At 44.3% G+C, this 19,901-nt stretch overlaps 1 protein-coding gene across 1 annotated transcript; it reads left to right on the forward strand.

The window, feature by feature from the left end:
- The first annotated feature begins 601 nt into the window (after window positions 1–601).
- On the forward strand, window positions 602–18,165 carry LOC126981839 (uncharacterized). The gene is made up of 15 exons (XM_050833413.1): window positions 602–743; window positions 1,949–2,058; window positions 2,353–2,499; window positions 3,063–3,220; window positions 3,549–3,601; window positions 4,459–4,628; window positions 5,214–5,327; window positions 6,994–7,117; window positions 8,799–8,929; window positions 9,927–10,013; window positions 10,672–10,807; window positions 12,689–12,904; window positions 13,474–13,562; window positions 14,013–14,133; window positions 16,309–18,165. The coding sequence occupies exons 1-15, from the start codon at window positions 653–655 to the stop codon at window positions 16,425–16,427; spliced, it is 1,866 nt and encodes a 621-aa protein (XP_050689370.1). The 5' UTR covers window positions 602–652; the 3' UTR covers window positions 16,428–18,165.
- Window positions 18,166–19,901: the final 1,736 nt, after the last annotated feature.

A 19,901-nucleotide genomic window follows, 5' to 3' on the forward strand; every position in this document is an offset into this window, starting at 1 on the left:
CTTTCAATTTTCCTCGCTATCAAAATCCCTCCATTTCTACTTTTTTTTTTTTTACTCTCCTCTCTCTTTCCCCCCTCTGAAAATTCTCCTCCCCAACTCTCTCCATTTTCTTGTATTTCCTTTCTCTCCTCTGTAAATTTCCTTTCCCATTAATAAACCTCAATCCCAACTTTTTCTCTCTCCTCTCTTTCCCTTTTTAAACTTTTTCCTCAGCTTACTTTCCCCATTCCGTATTTTTCTCTCCTCTCTCCATTTCCTCCCCTTCCAAATCCCTCCATCCCAACCGTTTCTCTCCTTTCCTTCCCCTTCTGAATTTTCCTCCTCAACTCTCTCCCCTTTCCTTCCGCTTCTGAACTTTCCTCCTCAACTCTCTCCCCTTTCCTTCCCCTTCTGAACTTTCCTCCTCAACTCTCTCCCCTTTCCTTCCCCTTCTGACTTTCCTCCTCAACTCTCTCCCCTTTCCTTCCCCTTCTGACCCTTCCTCCTCAACTCTCTCCCCTTTCCTTCCCCTTCTGAACTTTCCTCCTCAACTCTCTCCCCTTTCCTTCCGCTTCTGAACTTTCCTCCTCAACTCTTTCCCCTTTCCTTCCCCTTCAGGTGTCTCCCCATCACGCCCCATCCCCCAGCCTCCCCACCACTCAAAGCTACAAAAATGGGACTCGCTCGCCACTCCCAACAGATGCCCTGCCTGCTGTCTTGCCTGCTTCTGCTGTCTCTACTCTCCTTAGGTTCTGCTGTCGTGGGTAAGTAGTGGTTTTAAGGTATAAGAGTTCTAATTAACAGGTGGTTTTAATTAAACTTTTAAACACCTGTCTGTAAGCTCTAAAATTTTGCCTTCTTTATATAACCTTTTAAAGTAAGCTCTTGCAGAAAGGTATTTACGGAAGATATCTGAGAAAGGTCTTTAAATGCGTTCTGTAACTTTCCCTTTTTTTGTAGATTCATAGTGTTGGAATTTTGCGGGCTTCTTATCTCCCTATTTTTGGTTGCCCTTCTCTGCTTCCTCTGGTGTGAAAGAAAAATAGGGGAACATGAATCCAAGAATCCAATATTATCCCAAAGAGTTCTAATCTAGCTGAGTAAACCGCCTATCCCCAGGTAAATGATTTAGTACGGGCCGGCCAGGTAGAAGTAGAGGTACGCGTCTACACTTGTCTAATAGCGCTCAGGTGTGGGGAGAAAACCATGCCGAGGGTGATGAGTGGGTAGGTGGTTGACGCTAATTGTAGGCTGATTATAATTAAGTATACCTTGATCTAACACCTGGATGAAGGATTGGTAATGGATGGGTAGACAGATATAAATAGGTGGTTAGATGAATAGATAGATAGTTAGTTAGTTAGATGGTTTAGTAGATTAATAAGATAGAAAGATAGAGATTGATAGGTGAACAAATACAGATAGGTGGTTAGATAAATAGATAGATAGTTTGCTAGTTAAGTGGTTTGGTAGATTAATAAGATAGATAGAGATAGATAGATGAATAGATAGGTAGATAGTTAAAGGTGGGTAGGTGCATACTGAGAGTTAGATAGATAGACAGATGGATAGATATTGAAGATAGTGACACAGATGAAAAGATATAGATTGATAAAAAAAATGGATGCTTAGAGAGAAAGATAGACACGCCCATAGAGAGAAAAATAGACCGCTAAACAGATAGATAGATAGATAGATAGATAGATAGAGAGAGAGAGAGAGAGAGAGAGAGAGAGAGAGAGAGAGAGAGAGAGAGAGAGAGAGAGAGAGAGAGAGAAAGCACTTAGACAAGGCTACCAAACACATCCACGAACACACGAACACACACACACACAAAAAAAAAAGTTAAATCCCTTCCCCTTTTTTTCCTTTCCCCCTCTTCTTCCACCCTCCATTTTCCCTCCCCCTCCCCCCCCCGGACTAAACACTTATTCCCTCTCTGCCTCCCCTTGGCCCCCCCCCGTGTCAGATCCCACCTGGACCCAGCTGGACGCCCCCGGGACCCACGAGGACTTGGTGCACCCCTGCCTGAGGATATGCCAGAAAGGGGACCAGCGGGTGTGCTTCTATAAGTTAACGGTGAGGAGGAGGAGGAGGTGATGGTGGTGGTGATGGTAGTGGTAGTGGTGGTAGTAGTAGTAGTAGTAGTAGTAGTAGTAGTAGTAGTAGTAGTAGTAGTAGTAGTAGCATAGTAGTAGACTAGATAACAACACTCAAATGAATAAATAGGAAAACAAATAAATACCCAAATAAACAAGAAAAAAAATAACAAGATAAATAAACAAACAATCAGTCAACAAACAAAACAAACAAACACAAACACAATAACCAAGCTACCGTAACATCCTCCCCTCCCTCTGTCTAACCCCCCAGGTGGAGCACTACAGCACCATGGGGGAAGCCTGCGGGGACTGTCCCTTCACCCCGGGGGACTGCGGGCGGCCGGGGTGCGTGGCTGCGGACGGCATGACGCGAAAACTGGTGACCGCTAACCGTAGACTGTCCGGGCCGATCATACATGTGAGTGGAGGGGGGGGGAGGGGAGGGAAGGGGAGAGGGGGGTGAAAGAGGAAGGGAAGGAGGGGAAACGGGGGAAAATACTGAGGAGATAATGGAGGAGAAATGGTATGGAAAAGGAAGGGAAAGAGAGGGGAAACGGGTGTAGGAATGGAATGGGAGTGGAAGGGGGAAAGGGAGTGGAAGAGAAGGGGGGATGGGAAAGGGGGGGAAAGGGAGTGGGAAAGAGGGGGGAAGGAAGTGGAAGGGGAATGGGAGTGGAAGAAAGGGGAATGGAAGGATGGGAGTGGGAGGGGGAAGGGAAGGAAAAGAGGGGAAGGGGGTATGAATGAGAAAGGGAAGGGAGTGGAAGAGAGAGAAGGGGGGATGGGAAAGGGAGGGAGAAGGGAGTGGAAGAAAGGGGAAGGGAGTGGAAGGGAGAAGGGAGTGGAAGAGAGGGGAAGAGTGGATGGGAGTGGAAGGGGAAAGGGAAATGGGTGGAAAAATATCAATCTAGATCCCTTCCACCCTTCCACTCCTCACCCATACACCCTCACAACACCTTCACCCCTAATGCCCCCATTCAGGTGTGTCAGGGGGACGAGGTGGAGGTGGAGGTGGAGAACAGGCTGGAAGTGGAGGGGACATCGATCCACTGGCACGGTATCCACCAACACGGCACTCCCTATATGGACGGTGTGCCCCACCTGACCCAGTGCCCAATCTTACCTGGCGACACCTTCAAGTACGTGTGTGTGTTTGTGTGTGTGTGTGTGTGTGTGTGTGTGTGTGTGTGTGTGTGTGTGTGTGTGTGTGTGTGTGTGTGTGTGTTTTCTTTCTCTCTCGTTTTGGTATTATTTGCTTGTTTGTGTTTTTCTCTCTCTCTTTCTTTCTCTCTTTGTTATTCCTATTGTTTATTTTTGTTGTCTTCTTTATCTGTCTGTTTTCATATTTCCTGTTTTCTTGTTTGTTTGTCTTTCGTGTGTGTGTGTGTGTGTGTGTGTGTGTGTGTGTGTGTGTGTGTGTGTGTGTGTGTGTGTGTGTATTACAGGTCATTTTCTTCACTTTTACAGGTACAAATTCACCGCCCACGAGCCTGGCACTCATTACTGGCACTCCCACTCAGGTAAGAACAGACTCCCTTTATTCTATCTATCAATATATTCACCTTCTTTTATATCTATCCTCTATATTCTTTCTGTCGATCTTCATTTCACTGCCTTTCACCTCATTTTTTATCTTCCTCCCTTTCTATCTTCTTTTTTATCTTACTTCATCCCATCTCTATCATCTCTAATCTTCCTCCTTTTCTCTATTTTTCTTTTTTTTATCTCTACCTCATCAGCCTCCTTCCCCATCCCTGCTCATCCTTGCCTCCATGCTTTCTACTGTCTCTTCCTTCATCTCATCTATCTCCCAACACCTCTAACTTCCCAACCTTTCTATTTTCTTTTATCTCTTTTAGCTCATCTCTCTCTCTCCCCATCTCTTTTCATCCTCACCTCCAAGCTTTCTACTATCTATGTTTCATCTCTTCTGTTTCATCTCCTCCAGCCTTCCTTCCCCTTCTATCTTATCTCTATCTCATCCCCTCTCTCCCCTTCCCTTCCCATCCTCACCTCCAAGCTTTCTACTAATTCCTACTTCATGTCATCTCTGTCTCATCTCCTCCAGCCTCCCTCCCCTTCTATCTTATCTCTATCTCATCCCCTCTCTCCCAATCCCTTCCCATCCTCACCTCCAAGCTTTCTACTAATTCTTACTTCATGTCATCTCTGTCTTATCTCCTTTAGCCTTTCTCTCCTTCTATCTTATCTCTATCTCATCCCCTTCTCTCCCTATCCCTTCCCATCCTCACCTCCAAGCTTTCTACTAATTCCTACTTCATGTCATCTCTGTCTCATCTCCTCCAGCCTCCCTCCCTTTCTATCTTATCTCTATCTCATCCCCTCTCTCCCAATCCCTTCCCATCCTCGCCTCCAGGGTTCCAGCGCACTGACGGGCTGTTCGGCTCTCTCGTGGTGCACCAGGCGGCCAGCACCGACCCCCACGCCCACCTGTACGACACTGACCTCCCCCAGCACCTGCTCGTCCTCACCGACTGGCTCAAGGACCTCAGCCACATCCTCTACGACAGCCTTCACCTGGCCCCGGTAAGTAAGGACACCCACGGCCTTAACAAACACCTAGATTAGTTTACCTGGTTCTCGTTAATTAAACCCCTGACCCACTTTTCCCTTACCTGCCTCAAAGTACTCAGCCAGGTAACTGCAACCTTCACCTGGCCTTGATAGTTAAGGACACCCATGGCCTTAACAAACACCTAGATTAGTTTACCTGGTTCTCGTTAATTAAACCTCTGACCCACCTTTCCCTTACCTGCCTCAAAGTACTCAGCCAGGTAACTCTGCAACCTTCACCTGGCCTTGATAGTTAAGTACACCCATAACCTTAAGAAACACCTAGATTAGTTTACCTGTTTCTCGTTAATTAAACCTCTGACCCACCTTTCCCTTACCTGCCACAAAGTACTCAGCCAGGTAACTCTGCAGCCTTCACCTGGCCCTTTTTCCTTCCCTCCTGCCTTTCCTTCTTTCATTCCTCCCTCCTTTTCTTCCTCCTTTCTTTCCTTCATCCCATCCTCTCTTCTATCCTTTCTTCTTACACCCCTCTCTTCTTTCCTTCCTCATCACCCTCCCTCCCTCCATTTCCTCCCTCACCCTCCCTTTCTCCCTCAGGACGAAGATAAGCCCCACAACATCTTGGTGAACGGCAAGGGACCGTACCAGGCGTTCAAGAAGGGGAGGGAGGAGGAGGCGTTCACCCCCCTGCACGAGGTCACCGTTACGCCTGTACGTGTGTGTGTGTGTGTGTGTGTGTGTGTGTGTGTGTGTGTGTGTGTGTGTGTGTGTGTGTGTGTGTTTTCCTTTTGTACTACTCATTCTATAATCACACACACTCATTTTTTTCCTTTTTACATTAATCACACCCTCAATTTTTCATTTATGTTAGCTTAAGTTCTAATTCCATTCTCCATAACGCATATTTGAACCCACTTTCTTTGATTTAACCGACAATCCCATTTTCTATAACCAAAACACAACTCCATTTTCTATAACCAAAACACAACTCCATTTTCTATAACCAAAACACAACTCCATTTTCTATAACCAAAACACAACTCAATTTTCTATAACTAAAACACAACTCCATTTTCTATAACCAAAACACAACTCAATTTTCTATAACTAAAACACAACTCCATTTTCTATAACCAAAACACAACTCCATTTTCTATAACCAAAACACAACTCAATTTTCTATAACCAAAACACAACTCCATTTTCTATAACCAAAACACAACTCCATTTTCTATAACTAAAACACAACTCCATTTTCTATAACCAAAACACAACTCCATTTTCTATAACCAAAACACAACTCCATTTTCTATAACCAAAACACAACTTCATTTTCTATAACCAAAACACCCACCAAACCCATTTTCTATAACCAAAACACAACTTCATTTTCTATAACCAAAACACCCACCAAACCCATTTTCTATAACCAAAACACAACTCCATTTTCTATAACCAAAACACAACTCCATTTTCTATAACTAAAACACAACTCCATTTTCTATAACTAAAACACAACTCCATTTTCTATAACCAAAACACAACTCCATTTTCTATAACCAAAACACAACTCCATTTTCTATAACCAAAACACAACTCCATTTTCTATAACTAAAACACAACTCCATTTTCTATAACCAAAACGCCCACCAAACCCATTTTCTATAACCAAAACGCCCACCAAACCCATTTTCTATAACCAAAACACCCAACGAACCCATTTTCTATAACCAAAACGCCCACCAAACCCATTTTCTAAAACCAAAACGCCCACCAAACCCATTTTCTATAACCAAAACGCCCACCAAACCCATTTTCTATAACCAAAACGCCCACCAAACTCATTTTCTATAACCAAAACGCCCACCAAACCCATTTTCTATAACCAAAACGCCCACCAAACCCATTTTCTATAACCAAAACACCAAACCCATTTTCTATAAAAACGCCCACCAAACTCATTTTCTATAACCAAAACACCCACCAAACCCATTTTCTATAACCAAAACGCCCACCAAACCCATTTTCTATAACCAAAACACCCACCAAACCCATTTTCTATAACCAAAACGCCCACCAAACCCATTTTCTATAACCAAAACGCCCACCAAACCCATTTTCTATAACCAAAACGCCCACCAAACCCATTTTCTATAACCAAAACACCCAACGAACCCATTTTCCCCATTAAAATCAACAATCCCATTTTCTATAACTAAAACACACAAACCCATTTTCTATAACCAAAACACCCACACACACATCAAAACCATTCTCTGTGACTAAAAACCCACCAAACCCATTTTCTCTCTCTTCAAGCCCGTGTAACCCATTTTCCTTAAGACTCGTGGATGCTACAAAGGAAAACGTCTTGCAGGGTACACGCCACAGGTTCAGGGTGATGAGCAACAGCGTGAGGAACTGCCCCATTGTGGTGTCGGTGGACCAGCACAAGTTACTCATCATAGCCTCGGACGGACACCCAATCCAGCCCGTGGAAGGTGAGAAAGGGAGGGGAGGACAGGGGAGTGCAGGACCATTTCATCATAGACACTAGCTAACACCCCACCAAAGCTTTACAGGGTTTGGGACGCGGGGAAGAGTTGGGAGGTGGGTTGGGGAAGGTTAGAGGATGAAAGAGCGAACAGGTGGGACTAGGGTGTGTAAGACCTCATTAGCTGTAAATAAACTCCCTATTAGGATGAGAGGAAGGGAGGGTAGAATAGGGGAGTGCAGGATCGTTTCATCATAGACACGAGCTGACACCCCATCAAAGCTTTACTGGGTTTGGGACGCGGGGAGGAGTTGGAAGGTGGGTTGGATTTGCGGATTTCCTACAGTTAGACCTCACCAATCTACAGGAATGGAGCAAAAAGTGGCTGTTACAATTCAATGAAGAAAAATGTAAAGTCCTGCACCATGGGAGGGGATATCTAGCACACCAATACCACATGGGAAACACTCCACTATCCACCACAGAGGCAGAGAAAGACCTGGGAGTATAATGTTACCAGGCTACCAGGGAAGGCCAAATCCGTGCCAATCGCAGCGGACGGGTTAAAAGATGAAAGGAAGAGAAGGTAGGATGGGGGTGTGCAAAACCTCACTATAGCTAAAAATAAACTCCCTATTAGGAAGTTAAAGTCGTTGTGAGTCTGTTTGCATCACCAAGGTCACTGACATTGTTTTTGCCTATGATGTTGTAATCCTGGCGGAGTCGCTGGAGGTTCTGGTAATGGCTCTCGAGGCACTGCACGAGGAGGCGAATCCCTTGGGACTCCATTACTCCTGGGCCAAGATCATGGTACAGGTGATTGGAGGCTTGCTAGGTAAAACAATACAGTCTGTTCATGCGTGTGGCGAGGGCACTGATATCTTGGAAAGTTTCATATACCTTGGCTGCGTAGTGGAAAACAACGACGGGTCTCGTCAAACAGTCTTAACCGTGGATCTTCAGTCAAACCACGATTTCCGCTGGCGTGCTTCTCATATTTCCGTGGTTTTCTGACGAGTCCACGATCTTCCAAAGCTACGGTAGATTTCACTGAAGGACGACGGTATTACTCATCATCATCAGCAGCAATAACAAGAAACAAATGAGAACCACGCTAGCGGAAATCGTGGTTTGACTGAAGATCCACGGAAGATTTGCCCAGTGTAATAGCCCTTTAGCGGACCTTGGCCCCACGGACTCAGAACAGAACGATGATATGATGCCGATAATATGAAGAGGAAAAGGACGATCTCCAAGTCCCATGTGCTCCCTGCCTTACTTTATACCTGCGGGACATGGACACTGTGACATGACGAAGTGGCGGATTGATCCTTCATATAACCTTCCATCCTCCCTCCTTCCCTTCCCGCTACAAATCACCCTGTCGTTATTTTCTTTCATATGACCCTCCACCATCCCTCCTCCCTTTCCTTGTTTTCCCTCCCTCCCCTTTCCTTCCATTCTCTTCTCTGATATATCTCTCCCGCCACTTCCCTTCCTTTCCCTCCCCTCCCCTTCCCTTCCCTTGTCTTTCCCTTCGTTTCCCTTCCCATCCTAATTTCCCTCACCTTCCTTTTCTTTTGCTTCCGTCGTCTTTCGTTCCCTTTCTTATCCCTTCCCTTCCCTTCCCTTTCCATCCCTTCCCTTCCCTTCCCTTTTCATCCATTCCCTTCCCCTTCGCTGGACAGTCGAGTCGTTCACAATCTACGGCGGCGAGCGTTGGGACTTCGTGCTGACGGCTGACCAGGACCCGGGGGCCTACTGGATGAAGTTTCAGGGTGTGATGCATTGCGGCACGCGGCACAAGTCAGCATACCAGGTGATTATGCTGTTTTATTTTAGTTATTATTATTATTTTTTTTACAGAAGAGGAGTCAGTTCAAGGGCATAAAAAAGGAAACATGTGAAAAAAAAGCCCGCTACTCACTGCTGTTTGTGTGTATGTTTGTCTGTTTGTTTGTCTGTCTGTCTCTGTGTCTGTGTTTGCCTCTGTATTAGTTTATGTTTGTGTGTCTGTCTGGCTTTGTTTTTGTCTGTCTGTCTGTCTGCCTGGCTATTTGTGTTTGTGTGTTTGTCTGTCTATTTGTCTCTCATCAATATTTTTTTTAACTTCATTTTAAATCGTAAGGTAAACACACACACACACACACACACACACACACACACACACACACACACACACACACACACACACACACACACACTCTTCTTATAATAACCTGTATTAATCAGTATTCAAAACATGTCTTCTAATACCTTCCCTTCCTTCCTTCCTTCCTTCCTTCTCACCTTCCTCCTTCCTTTCCCTCCCTTCTGTTCTTTTCCTTTCCTTTCCTTCTCCCTTAATCTCTACCTTCACTTTTCCCCTCTCCTTCCATTTCTTTTCTCCAACTTTTCCTTTCCCCTCTCTACCTTTCCTTTCAAATGTTCCTCTCTCTCTCTCTCTCTCTCTCTCTCTCTCTCTCTCTCTCTCTCTCTCTCTCTCTCTCTCTCTCTCTCTCTCTCTCTCTCTCTCTCTCTCTCTCTCTCTCTCTCTCTCTCTCTCTCTCTCTCTCTTCTTTATCCCTCTCTTTTGGCTCTTCCTTCTTTTCTTTCTCCTCTTCCTTTTCCTTTCATCTCCCTCTTTCTCTCCTCCTTTCCCTTCAATTATTCCTTTCTCTCCCTTTGCCCTCTTCTTTAACCCCCTTTTTCGGCTCTTCCCTCTTTCCCTTTCTATCTTCCCTATATCCTCTTCCTTTAACTTTCATATCTTTCCCTCCTCTCCTTTCTCTCCCTTTTCTCGCCTCCCCTTTCCTCCTCTTCCCCTTTCCCTTCAGGTGGGCGTGTTGAGGTATGAAGGGGCGAAGGGGTACCCAGGAAGCGTGAAGCGGATGACATACCTTTCCACTATACGGAAGGGATATGTGAGTACGCCTGGGAAGGGAAGGGAAGGGAAGGGAAGGGAAGGGAGGGGATGAAGAAGTGAGGTGAGGGATGGGAAGGGCTGGGAAGATGAGGGATAGGAAGGGAAGGTGAGGGAAGGGAATGGAAGGGAAGGGAAAGGAAGAGAAGGGAAGGTGAGGGAAGGGATGGGGAGGGGATAGAGAGGGAAGGTATGGAGCGGGATCGGAAGGGAAGGGAGGGGATGGAGAGGTGAGGTGAGGGAGTGGAAGGGCTGGGAAGGTGAGGGATGGGAAGGGAAGGGAAGGGAAGGTGAGGGAAGGGAGGAAGGAAAGGGAAGGTGAGGGAAGGGAAGGGAAGGAACGGGGAAAGAAGGGAAGAGGTGAGGGATGGGAAATGAAGGGAAGGGAAGAAAGATATGAGACAATGTGATGGAAAGGAAAAGGAAGGGAAGGGAAGGAAAGTGAAGGGGAAGGGAAGGAAATGAGAAGAAGGGAAAGAAGGAAAGGGGGACGGGAGACGACGATGATGATAATGATGATAATAATAATAATAATAATAATAATAATAATAATAATAATAATAATAATAATAATAATAATAATAATAATAATAATAACAACAACAACAACAACAACAATACTCTCTCTCCCCCCTCCTCTCCCACTCCCCCCCCCCCAGACGATCAACACCATGGACGCTGCCCCGGGTGACCTGACCTTCCTCACGGCTGCCGAGGTTCGCGCCCTGACCCCCGCGCAGGATGACATCGCGCGCGCCCCCGACCACACTTTCTACCTCACCTTCGACTTCTACAGTGAGGGAAGGGAAGGGAAGGGAGGGGGTGGGAAGGGAAGAGAGGGGAAGGGAAGGGAAGGAAGAGAGATATATCAGAGAAGAGAATGGAAGGGAAGGGGAAGGAGGGAAAACAAGGAAAGTGAGAGGAAGGGAAGGGAAGGGAATGGATGGAAAGGGAAGGGAAGGGAAGGGTAAAGGTAAGGGAGAGACTTTTTTTTTACTCTAACTTACTTTTTTCCTAACTTAAAAAAAAAAATCATCACCTTTACCAATGTGACACGACTTTTTTTCCCTGGCGGCCGTGTACAGGCACAACAAAAAGTATGTAAGTAAGACGAATAAAAAGAAAATCACACAAACATAAAAATAGAGCAATTTGGTGGATAGAGAGAAGGGAATAATCCACACCAAAGAAACAGAAAGAATAGAATAGAGAAAAAAAAGAACAATTTGGTGGATAGAGAAAACGAAATAATCCACACCAAAGAAACAGAAAGAATAGAATAGAGAAAAAAAAGAGCAATTTGGTGGATAGAGAAAAGGGAATAATCCTCACCAAAGAAACAGAAAGAATAGAATAGAGAAAAAAAAGAACAATTTGGTGGATAGAGAAAAGGGAATAATCCACACCAAAGAAACAGGAAGAATAGAATAGAGAAAAAAAAGAACAATTTGGTGGATAGAGAAAACGAAATAATCCACACCAAAGAAACAGAAAGAAGAGAATAGAGAAAAAAAAGAGCAATTTGGTGGATAAAGAAAACGAAATAATCCACACCAAAGAAACAGGAAGAATAGAATAGAGAAAAAAAAGAACAATTTGGTGGATAGACAAAACGAAATAATCCACACCAAAGAAACAGAAAGAAGAGAATATAGAAAAAAAAAATACATTAAACAAAAAAGAGCAATGTGGTGAAATACAAGAAACGAAGCAACCAATACGAAAGAAAATAGAAAATAATAGAGAAAAAAAAATTAACGGGCACAGAACACTCACCCTCAGTGCTCAACTCCGTAACCTTGCCTTCGCACCAGACGGGGAAACACGTACACGACCTCTGAAATAGATAAACAGATGAATAGATAAACGGAGAAATCGATAACCACTTAGATAGATATAGAGATAAATAACATGTATCAATAGGTAATTAGGAATACCCATCAACCTATCTACCTGCATTTCTACCTTCCCTATCCTCCCTTACCTACCCTTATCTACCCTCCCCCTTCCTCTCTCCCTCTTCTCTTTCCTCTTCCCTCCATGTAAGAGATTAATAACATGTATCAACAGGTAATTAGGAATACCCATCAACCTATCTACCTGGATATCTACCTTCCTTACCCTCCCTTACCTATCTTTACCTATCCTCTCCCTTCCTCTCTCCCTCTTCTCTTTCCTCTTCCCTCCACAGCTACCCTCAATCACCTCTTCATTACCTTCTCTTTCTAATCTTTTCCTTTCCTTCCTTCTACCTCACACACACACACACACACACACACACACACACACACACACACACACACACACACTTGCCCCCCCACCCACCCCACATACATCTATATTTCCCTTCTTCCTTTCCTTTATTTTTCCCTTTTCTTCCTTTTACTCCTTTTCCTCCTCCTTCTTCTTTCCTTTTCTCCATTTTCTTCATTTGTCATCAACACACAAGCAACCAACCACCACTACCACCACCACCACCACCTCCTCCCTCACCACCTCCACCCCTTTTTCACCCAATGACTAACTCCCCTTCTCTTACCTTCCCTTTCCTTCTGTAACCTTCCCCTTCTTTACCCACTGTTTAACTCTACTCCTATCCCTCTTTCTCTTGCATTACCTCCCCTTCTCTCTCTCTCTCTCTCCTTCCTCATCCCTTATACCCCCTCTCTCCCACAGTGGACAAGAGCACCTCCCACATCAAGGTCCAAATGAACGGTATCACCTTCGTCCTGCCCCCCGCCCCGCCGCTCTCCCAACCCGAGTCAATCAACGCCTCCGCCTTCTGCTCGGCCGAGGACAGAGGGGAATGCGGGGATGAGGGAGTCTGCTCCTGCACACACCTCCTCAGCGTTGATATGGACAGCCTGGTGGAGGTGGTGCTGGTGGATCAGAGTGAGTGGAGGTGGTGTGTGCGTGTGTGTGTGTGGTTGGTTGCTTGTGTGGTGGTGAGTAAAGGGAGAAAGGGGAAGAAGAGGGAGGAATAGGGAGAAAAGGGAAGAAGGGGAAAGAAGGGAAATGTAAATGTGTGAGGAAGGGTGTGTATGTGTGTGTGTGTGTGTGTGTGTTTAGATTTTCACTGTGTCTGTCTTTAGTGTTTTTTTATTGTTGTTGTTGTTTTAAGTGTCATATATGGTTGTATGTAAGTTTGTTTGCGTTGCTGGCTAAATTACTCTTTATCTCTCTTTTTTATTCCTTTCCTTCTATAGTCTATGTTAACCACCTCATTGTATTATTCCCTAAAATCTATCTCTTCTTTCTTATCTACCCCTTCCATTTCCTTTTTTCGTTAACCATCCCTCTTATCTCCCCTTCCCTTCCCTCTTTCTTACCTCTCCTTCCTTCCATAACCCTCCCTTCCCTTTCTCTCATCTCCCCTTCCTTTCCATAACCTCTCATATTTCCCTCTCCTCATCTATCCTTCGTTCCACTACTTCCCATTCTCTCTCCCCTTCCTCCCACAGGCTACGTCAACCACCCCTTCCATATCCACGGGCTCGCCTTCTACGTTATTGCGATGGGACAGCTGGGGGATGAGGCCACGGTGGAAAGGGTGAGTGATGGGATGGGATGTGAGGAGGGAATGGATGAGGAAATGGGTGAAGGGAGGAAGAACATGGAGGGAAGTAAGACATGAAAGGAAGTTAGACATGAAGGTAAGTTAGACGTACTGAAGGAAGGTAAAATGAAGGAAATTAGACGTGAAGTAAAGTTAGACGTGCTGAAGGAAGGTAAAATGAAGGAAATTAAACATGAAGGGAAGTTAAACGCACTGAAAGGCGGAAAGACAGGATGGGGAGTGAGGATGGGATGGGCGAGAGGTGAAGGGAGGGAAGGAATGATTAAAAAATGGGGTTATACATAATGAAAGAAGAGAATGCATGATGAAAGACCAATCCCATATCTTCAGTTTCAACCCCCCCCACCCCCCCCACCCCCGTATCTCCACAGTTTCACCATCCTCCGTTTCTTCTTGTTTCACCCCCTCGTTTCTTTTTCACAGTTTCAGGAGTTGGACGCGGCGGGGGAGGTCCAGCGGAACTTCGATCACCCCCCCCTGAAGGATACGGTCACGGTGCCCAGCGGGGGGTATGTGGTCATCAGGTTCTTCGCCAACAACCCAGGTGAGATTTTGTTTTTGTTTTCATCTCTCCTCCCTGGGGTAATAGCATTTTCCTCTTCATCTTCACTCTAGTTTATCTCTCCTTCCTCTTCTTTGTTAGTTTTCTTTTCCTCTTTCGATTTTATTTTTGTTTTCTTTCCTTTATTTGTTAGTTTCTTTTTCCTCTTTTGATTATCTTCTCCTCCCTTACTTCACTAACCTCATTTTCACCTGATTTTCCTCTTAATCTTCGGACCATCTTCTCTTCCCTTACTTCACTAACCTCATTTTCACCTGATTTTCCTCTTAATCCTTGGACCATCTTCTCCTCCCTTACTTCACTAACCTCATTTTCATCTGATTTTCCTCTTAATCCTTGGACCATCTTCTCCTCCCTTACTTCACTAACCTCATTTTCACCTGATTTTCCTCTTAATCCTTGGACCATCTTCTCCTCCCTTACTTCACTAACCTCATTTTCATCTGACTTTCCTCTTAATCCTTGGACCATCTTCTCCTTCCTTACTTCACTAACCTCATTTTCACCTGATTTTCCTTTTAATCCTCGGACCATCTTCTCCTTCCTTACTTCACTAACCTCATTTTCACCTGACTTTCCTCTTAACCCTAGAACACTAACCTTAGAAAAAGTCACACCACTACTAACCATGGGTACATCATACCCGATTTTGAAAAAAAAAAAAAAAATTAAATGTAAAGTTTTAATGGAATAAAGTTACATGAAGGGACTTCAAACTTTGTATCTTGACTTAACATTAAGAAGAACTGAAAAACGTATTGTTTTGGTATGAAAATCAGGTACTGAAAAATGTTACTAAAAATAGGAAAAATGTTCAAAAAAAATTATCATCCGATGGCTTCCAAACTTCTTGTATGGCCTCCCAGGTCCTGTGATCCACTGCACAGGTGATCACTAAAAAAGTACGTAAACAATATGTATCCTAGGGACATGTACAACACCCTGTATCACCAACCATGGGTATGCCGCACCCGAATGTAGGCCTACAACAAAGGTGAGCAGAGAGAGCGAGACAACGTGACCTTCCCCTACACTGTCAAGCGGGCACATGAAGCTACTGAGGAGGTGGGTACCCTCAGAGCACCGGAACCATACACAATGGCAATGACGTCATTCGCTTCGGGTACCTCATACCCATGGTTAGCGTTCTAGGGTTAATCTTTGGACCATCTTCTCCCTTACTTCACTAACCTCATTTTCATCTGATTTTCCTCTTAATCCTTGGACCATATTTTCCTTCCTTACTTCACTAACCTCATTTTCATCTGACTTTCCTCTTAATCTTTGGACCATCTTCTCCTCCCTTACTTCACTAACCTCATTTTCATCTGATTTTCCTCTTAATCCTTGGACCATCTTCTCCTCCCTTACTTCACTAACCTCATTTTCACCTGATTTTCCTTTTAATCTTTGGACCATCTTCTCCTCCCTTACTTCACTAACCTCATTTTCATCTGACTTTCCTCTTAATCTTTGGACCATCTCCTTCCTTACTTCACTAACCTCATTTTCATCTGATTTTCCTCTTAATCCTCGGACCATCTTCTCCTCCCTTACTTCACGAACCTCATTTTCACCTGACTTTCCTCTTAATCCTCGGACCATCTTCTCCTTCCTTACTTCACGAACCTCATTTTCACCTGACTTTCCTCTTAATCTTTGGACCATCTTCTCCTTCCTTACTTCACTAACCTCATTTACACCTGACTTTCCTCTTAATCTTTGGACCATCTTCTCCTCCCTTACTTCACTAACCTCATTTTCATCTGATTTTCCTCTTAATCCTTGGACCATCTTCTCCTCCCTTACTTCACTAACCTCATTTTCATCTGACTTTCCTCTTAATCCTTGGACCATCTTCTCCCTTACTTCACTAACCTCATTTTCATCTGATTTTCCTCTTAATCTTTGGACCATCTTCTCCTCCCTTACTTCACTAACCTCATTTTCATCTGATTTTCCTCTTAATCCTCTTAACCTCATTTTCACCTGATTTTCCTCTTAATCCTCTTAACCTCATTTTCACCTGATTTTCCTCTTAACCTGTTCCTACTAGACATCACCAATAACAACCCAATTCACAACAATGTCGCCCAAAGCTATTTAACCCCTTAACTCTTTAGCAGCCCCCTGACCCTCCTTCCCACTCCCCAACAGGTTACTGGCTGTTCCACTGTCACCTGAGTTTCCACGTGGAGATGGGCATGTCCCTCGTGTTCCGTGTGGGGGATGACTCCATGCTGCCCCCCGTGCCCGAAGGCTTCCCGCGCTGCTGACCACAGACTTAAGACGACTCCTACCCAGCGTGCCAGATTGTCGTACTCAGCCTCCTATGTTTGCCTATTTCCGACCCAAAAGATGCCTCCTCGACCCCAATAACTGCCTTCATATAGAGTTATCGTTAAAGTGGTTAATTATTGGTGCTTTTGGCAATAGCTATGGCTCAGAAACCGGTAAATACGAGCCTCTGAGTACGATAATCTGGCAATGGTGCTCCTACCCAGCGTGCCAGATTGTCGTACTCAGCCTCCTATGTTTGCCTATTTCCGACCCCAAAACTGCCTCCACGACCCCAATAACTGCCTTCATATATAGTTATCGTTAAAGTGGTTAATTATTGGTGCTTTTGGCAATAGCTATGGCTCAGAAACCGGTAAATACGAGCTCTGAGTACGATAATCTGGCAATGGAGCTCCTACCCAGCGTTGCCAAATTGTCGTACTCATCGCATTTAATTTTCGTAGTTGCTGACCGATAACTCTGACAACAAAGAACGAAAAGCATCAGTATTCAACAGTTTTAGCGCCGACTTTGATTTCCGAACGTTAGTTATGTAGGTACGGGAGTTTGGGGCATAAAAATGATAGATGCGATGTGGTTAATACGATAATTTGGCAACGCTGCTCCTACCTCACTTTTGACTCTCATAACATGTCCCCAAAAGCCAAAGAGGAAATTGGGTTTGCATTTTTTTCTCACGGTCATGGTACAGAAGCCTTGTCAAACTACCATTAGGCTGACAAAATGATCCATGGAAATGCTCACCAACTCCTACGAAAGCCTTGTCCAATGTGGGTCTCTCTCTCTCTCTCTCTCTCTCTCTCTCTCTCTCTCTCTCTCTCTCTCTAAGCCCCGCCCGAAATGTATGAGAATATAGGAAAATATAGGCCTCTTCTGCTTCCTTCCTCGACGGGCCAAATTTGTGGCTTTATCGTGTACCAGCGACGGGCCAAATTTGTGGCTTTACCGTGTACCAACGACGGGCCAAATTTGTGGCTTTACCGTGTACCAGCGACGGGCCAAATTTGTGGCTTCACCGTGTACCAGCGACGGGCCAAATTTGTGGCTTTACCGTGTACCAACGACGGGCCAAATTTGTGGCTTTACCGTGTACCAGTGATGGGCCAAATTTGTGGCTTTACCGTGTACCAACGACGGGCCAAATTTGTGGCTTTACCGTGTACCAGCGACGGGCCAAATTTGTGGCTTTACCGTGTACCAACGACGGGCCAAATTTGTGGCTTTACCGTGTACCAGCGACGGGCCAAATTTGTGGCTTTACCGTGTACCAACGACGGGCCAAATTTGTGGCTTCACCGTGTACCAGCGACGGGCCAAATTTGTGGCTTTACCGTGTACCAGCGACGGGCCAAATTTGTGGCTTTACCGTGTACCAGTGATGGGCCAAATTTGTGGCTTTACCGTGTACCAGTGACGGGCCAAATTTGTGGCTTCACCGTGTACCAGCGACGGGCCAAATTTTTCCAATGATATAAGCCCCCAAAATAGATGATGCATAAACTGATCACAAATACGTTGATATATATTATGAAATGGTTTGCGTGCGTAATGATTTTTTTCTCATTTTTCTCGCTCAGAGGGACCATTAAGAAACATGATCCCTGCAGCTACCGGGTTAAATATCCCTCGACAAAGCATTCAAGTCCTTATCTTTCTCTTCTTTCACCACCCTCAACACCATCATCAGCAGCAATAGGAAGGACAAGGCAGGTTTTTTTTTGGGGGGGGGGTGGGGGGGGGGGCTGCCTGTAACAACCAACAACCAACGATAACAATAATAAAGTCTGGAAACTATATTATAATGGTCTACTTTTTCACTTTTCCTCTGGACTGCGTCGTGATGGCTAAACTCTATAGTTGTTGAAGTTAACTTGGGAAACCTTAATTCTCACCCCAACCCAACAGAAGAAGGGAAGGTAAGAGAGAAGATGGGAAAGGAAGAAAGGAGAGATGGAAGAGAAGAGAATGGAAGGAAGGAAGGAAGGAAGAAAGGAGAGATGGATGAGAAGAGAATGGAAGGAAGGAAGGAAGAAAGGAGAGATGGATGAGAAGAGAATGGAAGGAAGGAAGGAAGGAAGGAAGAAAGGAGAGATGGATGAGAAGAGAATGGAAGGAAGGAAGGAAGGAAGGAAGAAAGAAGAGATGGATGAAAAGAGAATGGAAGGAAGGAAGGAAAGAAGAAAGGAAGAAAGGAGAGATGGATGAGAAGAGAATGGAAGGAAGGAAGGAAGGAAGGAAGAAAGGAAGGAAGAAAGGAGAGATGGATGAGAAGAAAATGGAAGGAAGGAAGGAAGGAAGGAAGGAAGAAAGGAAGAAAGAAGAGATGGATGAAAAGAGAATGGAAGGAAGGAAGGAAGGAAGAAAGGAAGAAAGGAGAGATGGATGAGAAGAGAATGGAAGGAAGAAAGAAAGAAAGAACGAAAGAAAGAAAGGAAGGAAGGAAGGAAGGGACAGACTGCCTCCATGTTACCTTTCCTCCTCCTCCTCATCATCATCATCATTATCTGTTTAACGTCAGGTTGAAAACAATGAAAAAAAGTGTCTGACATAAATATTAGTCTTGCATCTTCATAATAACCACCACCCGAAACTGACCTCTTTACTTTGGTCTATTATGGGAGCGGTGAGTAGCAGGCTTTTTTTCTCTCTCTGCACTCTTTTTGCTGCCCTTGAGCTGTCTACTTTGCTGTAAGAAAAATAATAATAAATAAATAAATGAATAAATAAAAAGAGACAGATTCATGACCCTTTCTAACACTCATGGTACATACAAAATAAAAATCCTTCTGGTACTTACATCAATCAAAGTGGATCATGTGGTTCTCCTCTGCCACATCATGCTACGGTGAGCTTCAAGTATGTGGTCTGACGGTTTTCCTAGTCTATTTAGAGGAAGGAGTTTGTTTCATGTTGGTATTGGGACCTCTGGATATGCCTGGTCTTCTCTGCACTGCCTGAAAGTATTGGAAAAAAGGGAGATGTTATAGAATTTGTCTCCACCTAAAATAATGAAAAAAGGGATATTATAAAAATTTGTCAGAGTTGTTTTGATATGCATAAGGTACAACAAATTATTACGATCATTATCATCATCATCATTATAATTATTACCTCATTTCCTGCAGTATCGATGAGGTCATGACGGCCATTCAGCAAAAAGATGTATAACTGAATAAATGTCTGTTTCTTGTTGTATTTTGGACCTCTGGATATGCCTGGTCTTCTCTGCACTGCCTGAAAGTATTGGAAAAAAGGGGGATGTTATAGATATTTGTCTCCACCTAAAATAATGAAAAAAAGGATATCATAAAAATTTGTCAATGTTGTTTTGATATGCATAAGGTACAGCTAATTATTACGATCATTATCATCATCATCATCATCATATTACCTCATTTCCTGCAGTATCGATGAAGTCATGACGGCCATTCAGCAAAAAGATGTATAAC

The sequence above is a fragment of the Eriocheir sinensis genome, chromosome 49, assembly GCF_024679095.1.
Source record: "Eriocheir sinensis breed Jianghai 21 chromosome 49, ASM2467909v1, whole genome shotgun sequence".
NCBI lineage: Eukaryota > Metazoa > Arthropoda > Malacostraca > Decapoda > Varunidae > Eriocheir > Eriocheir sinensis.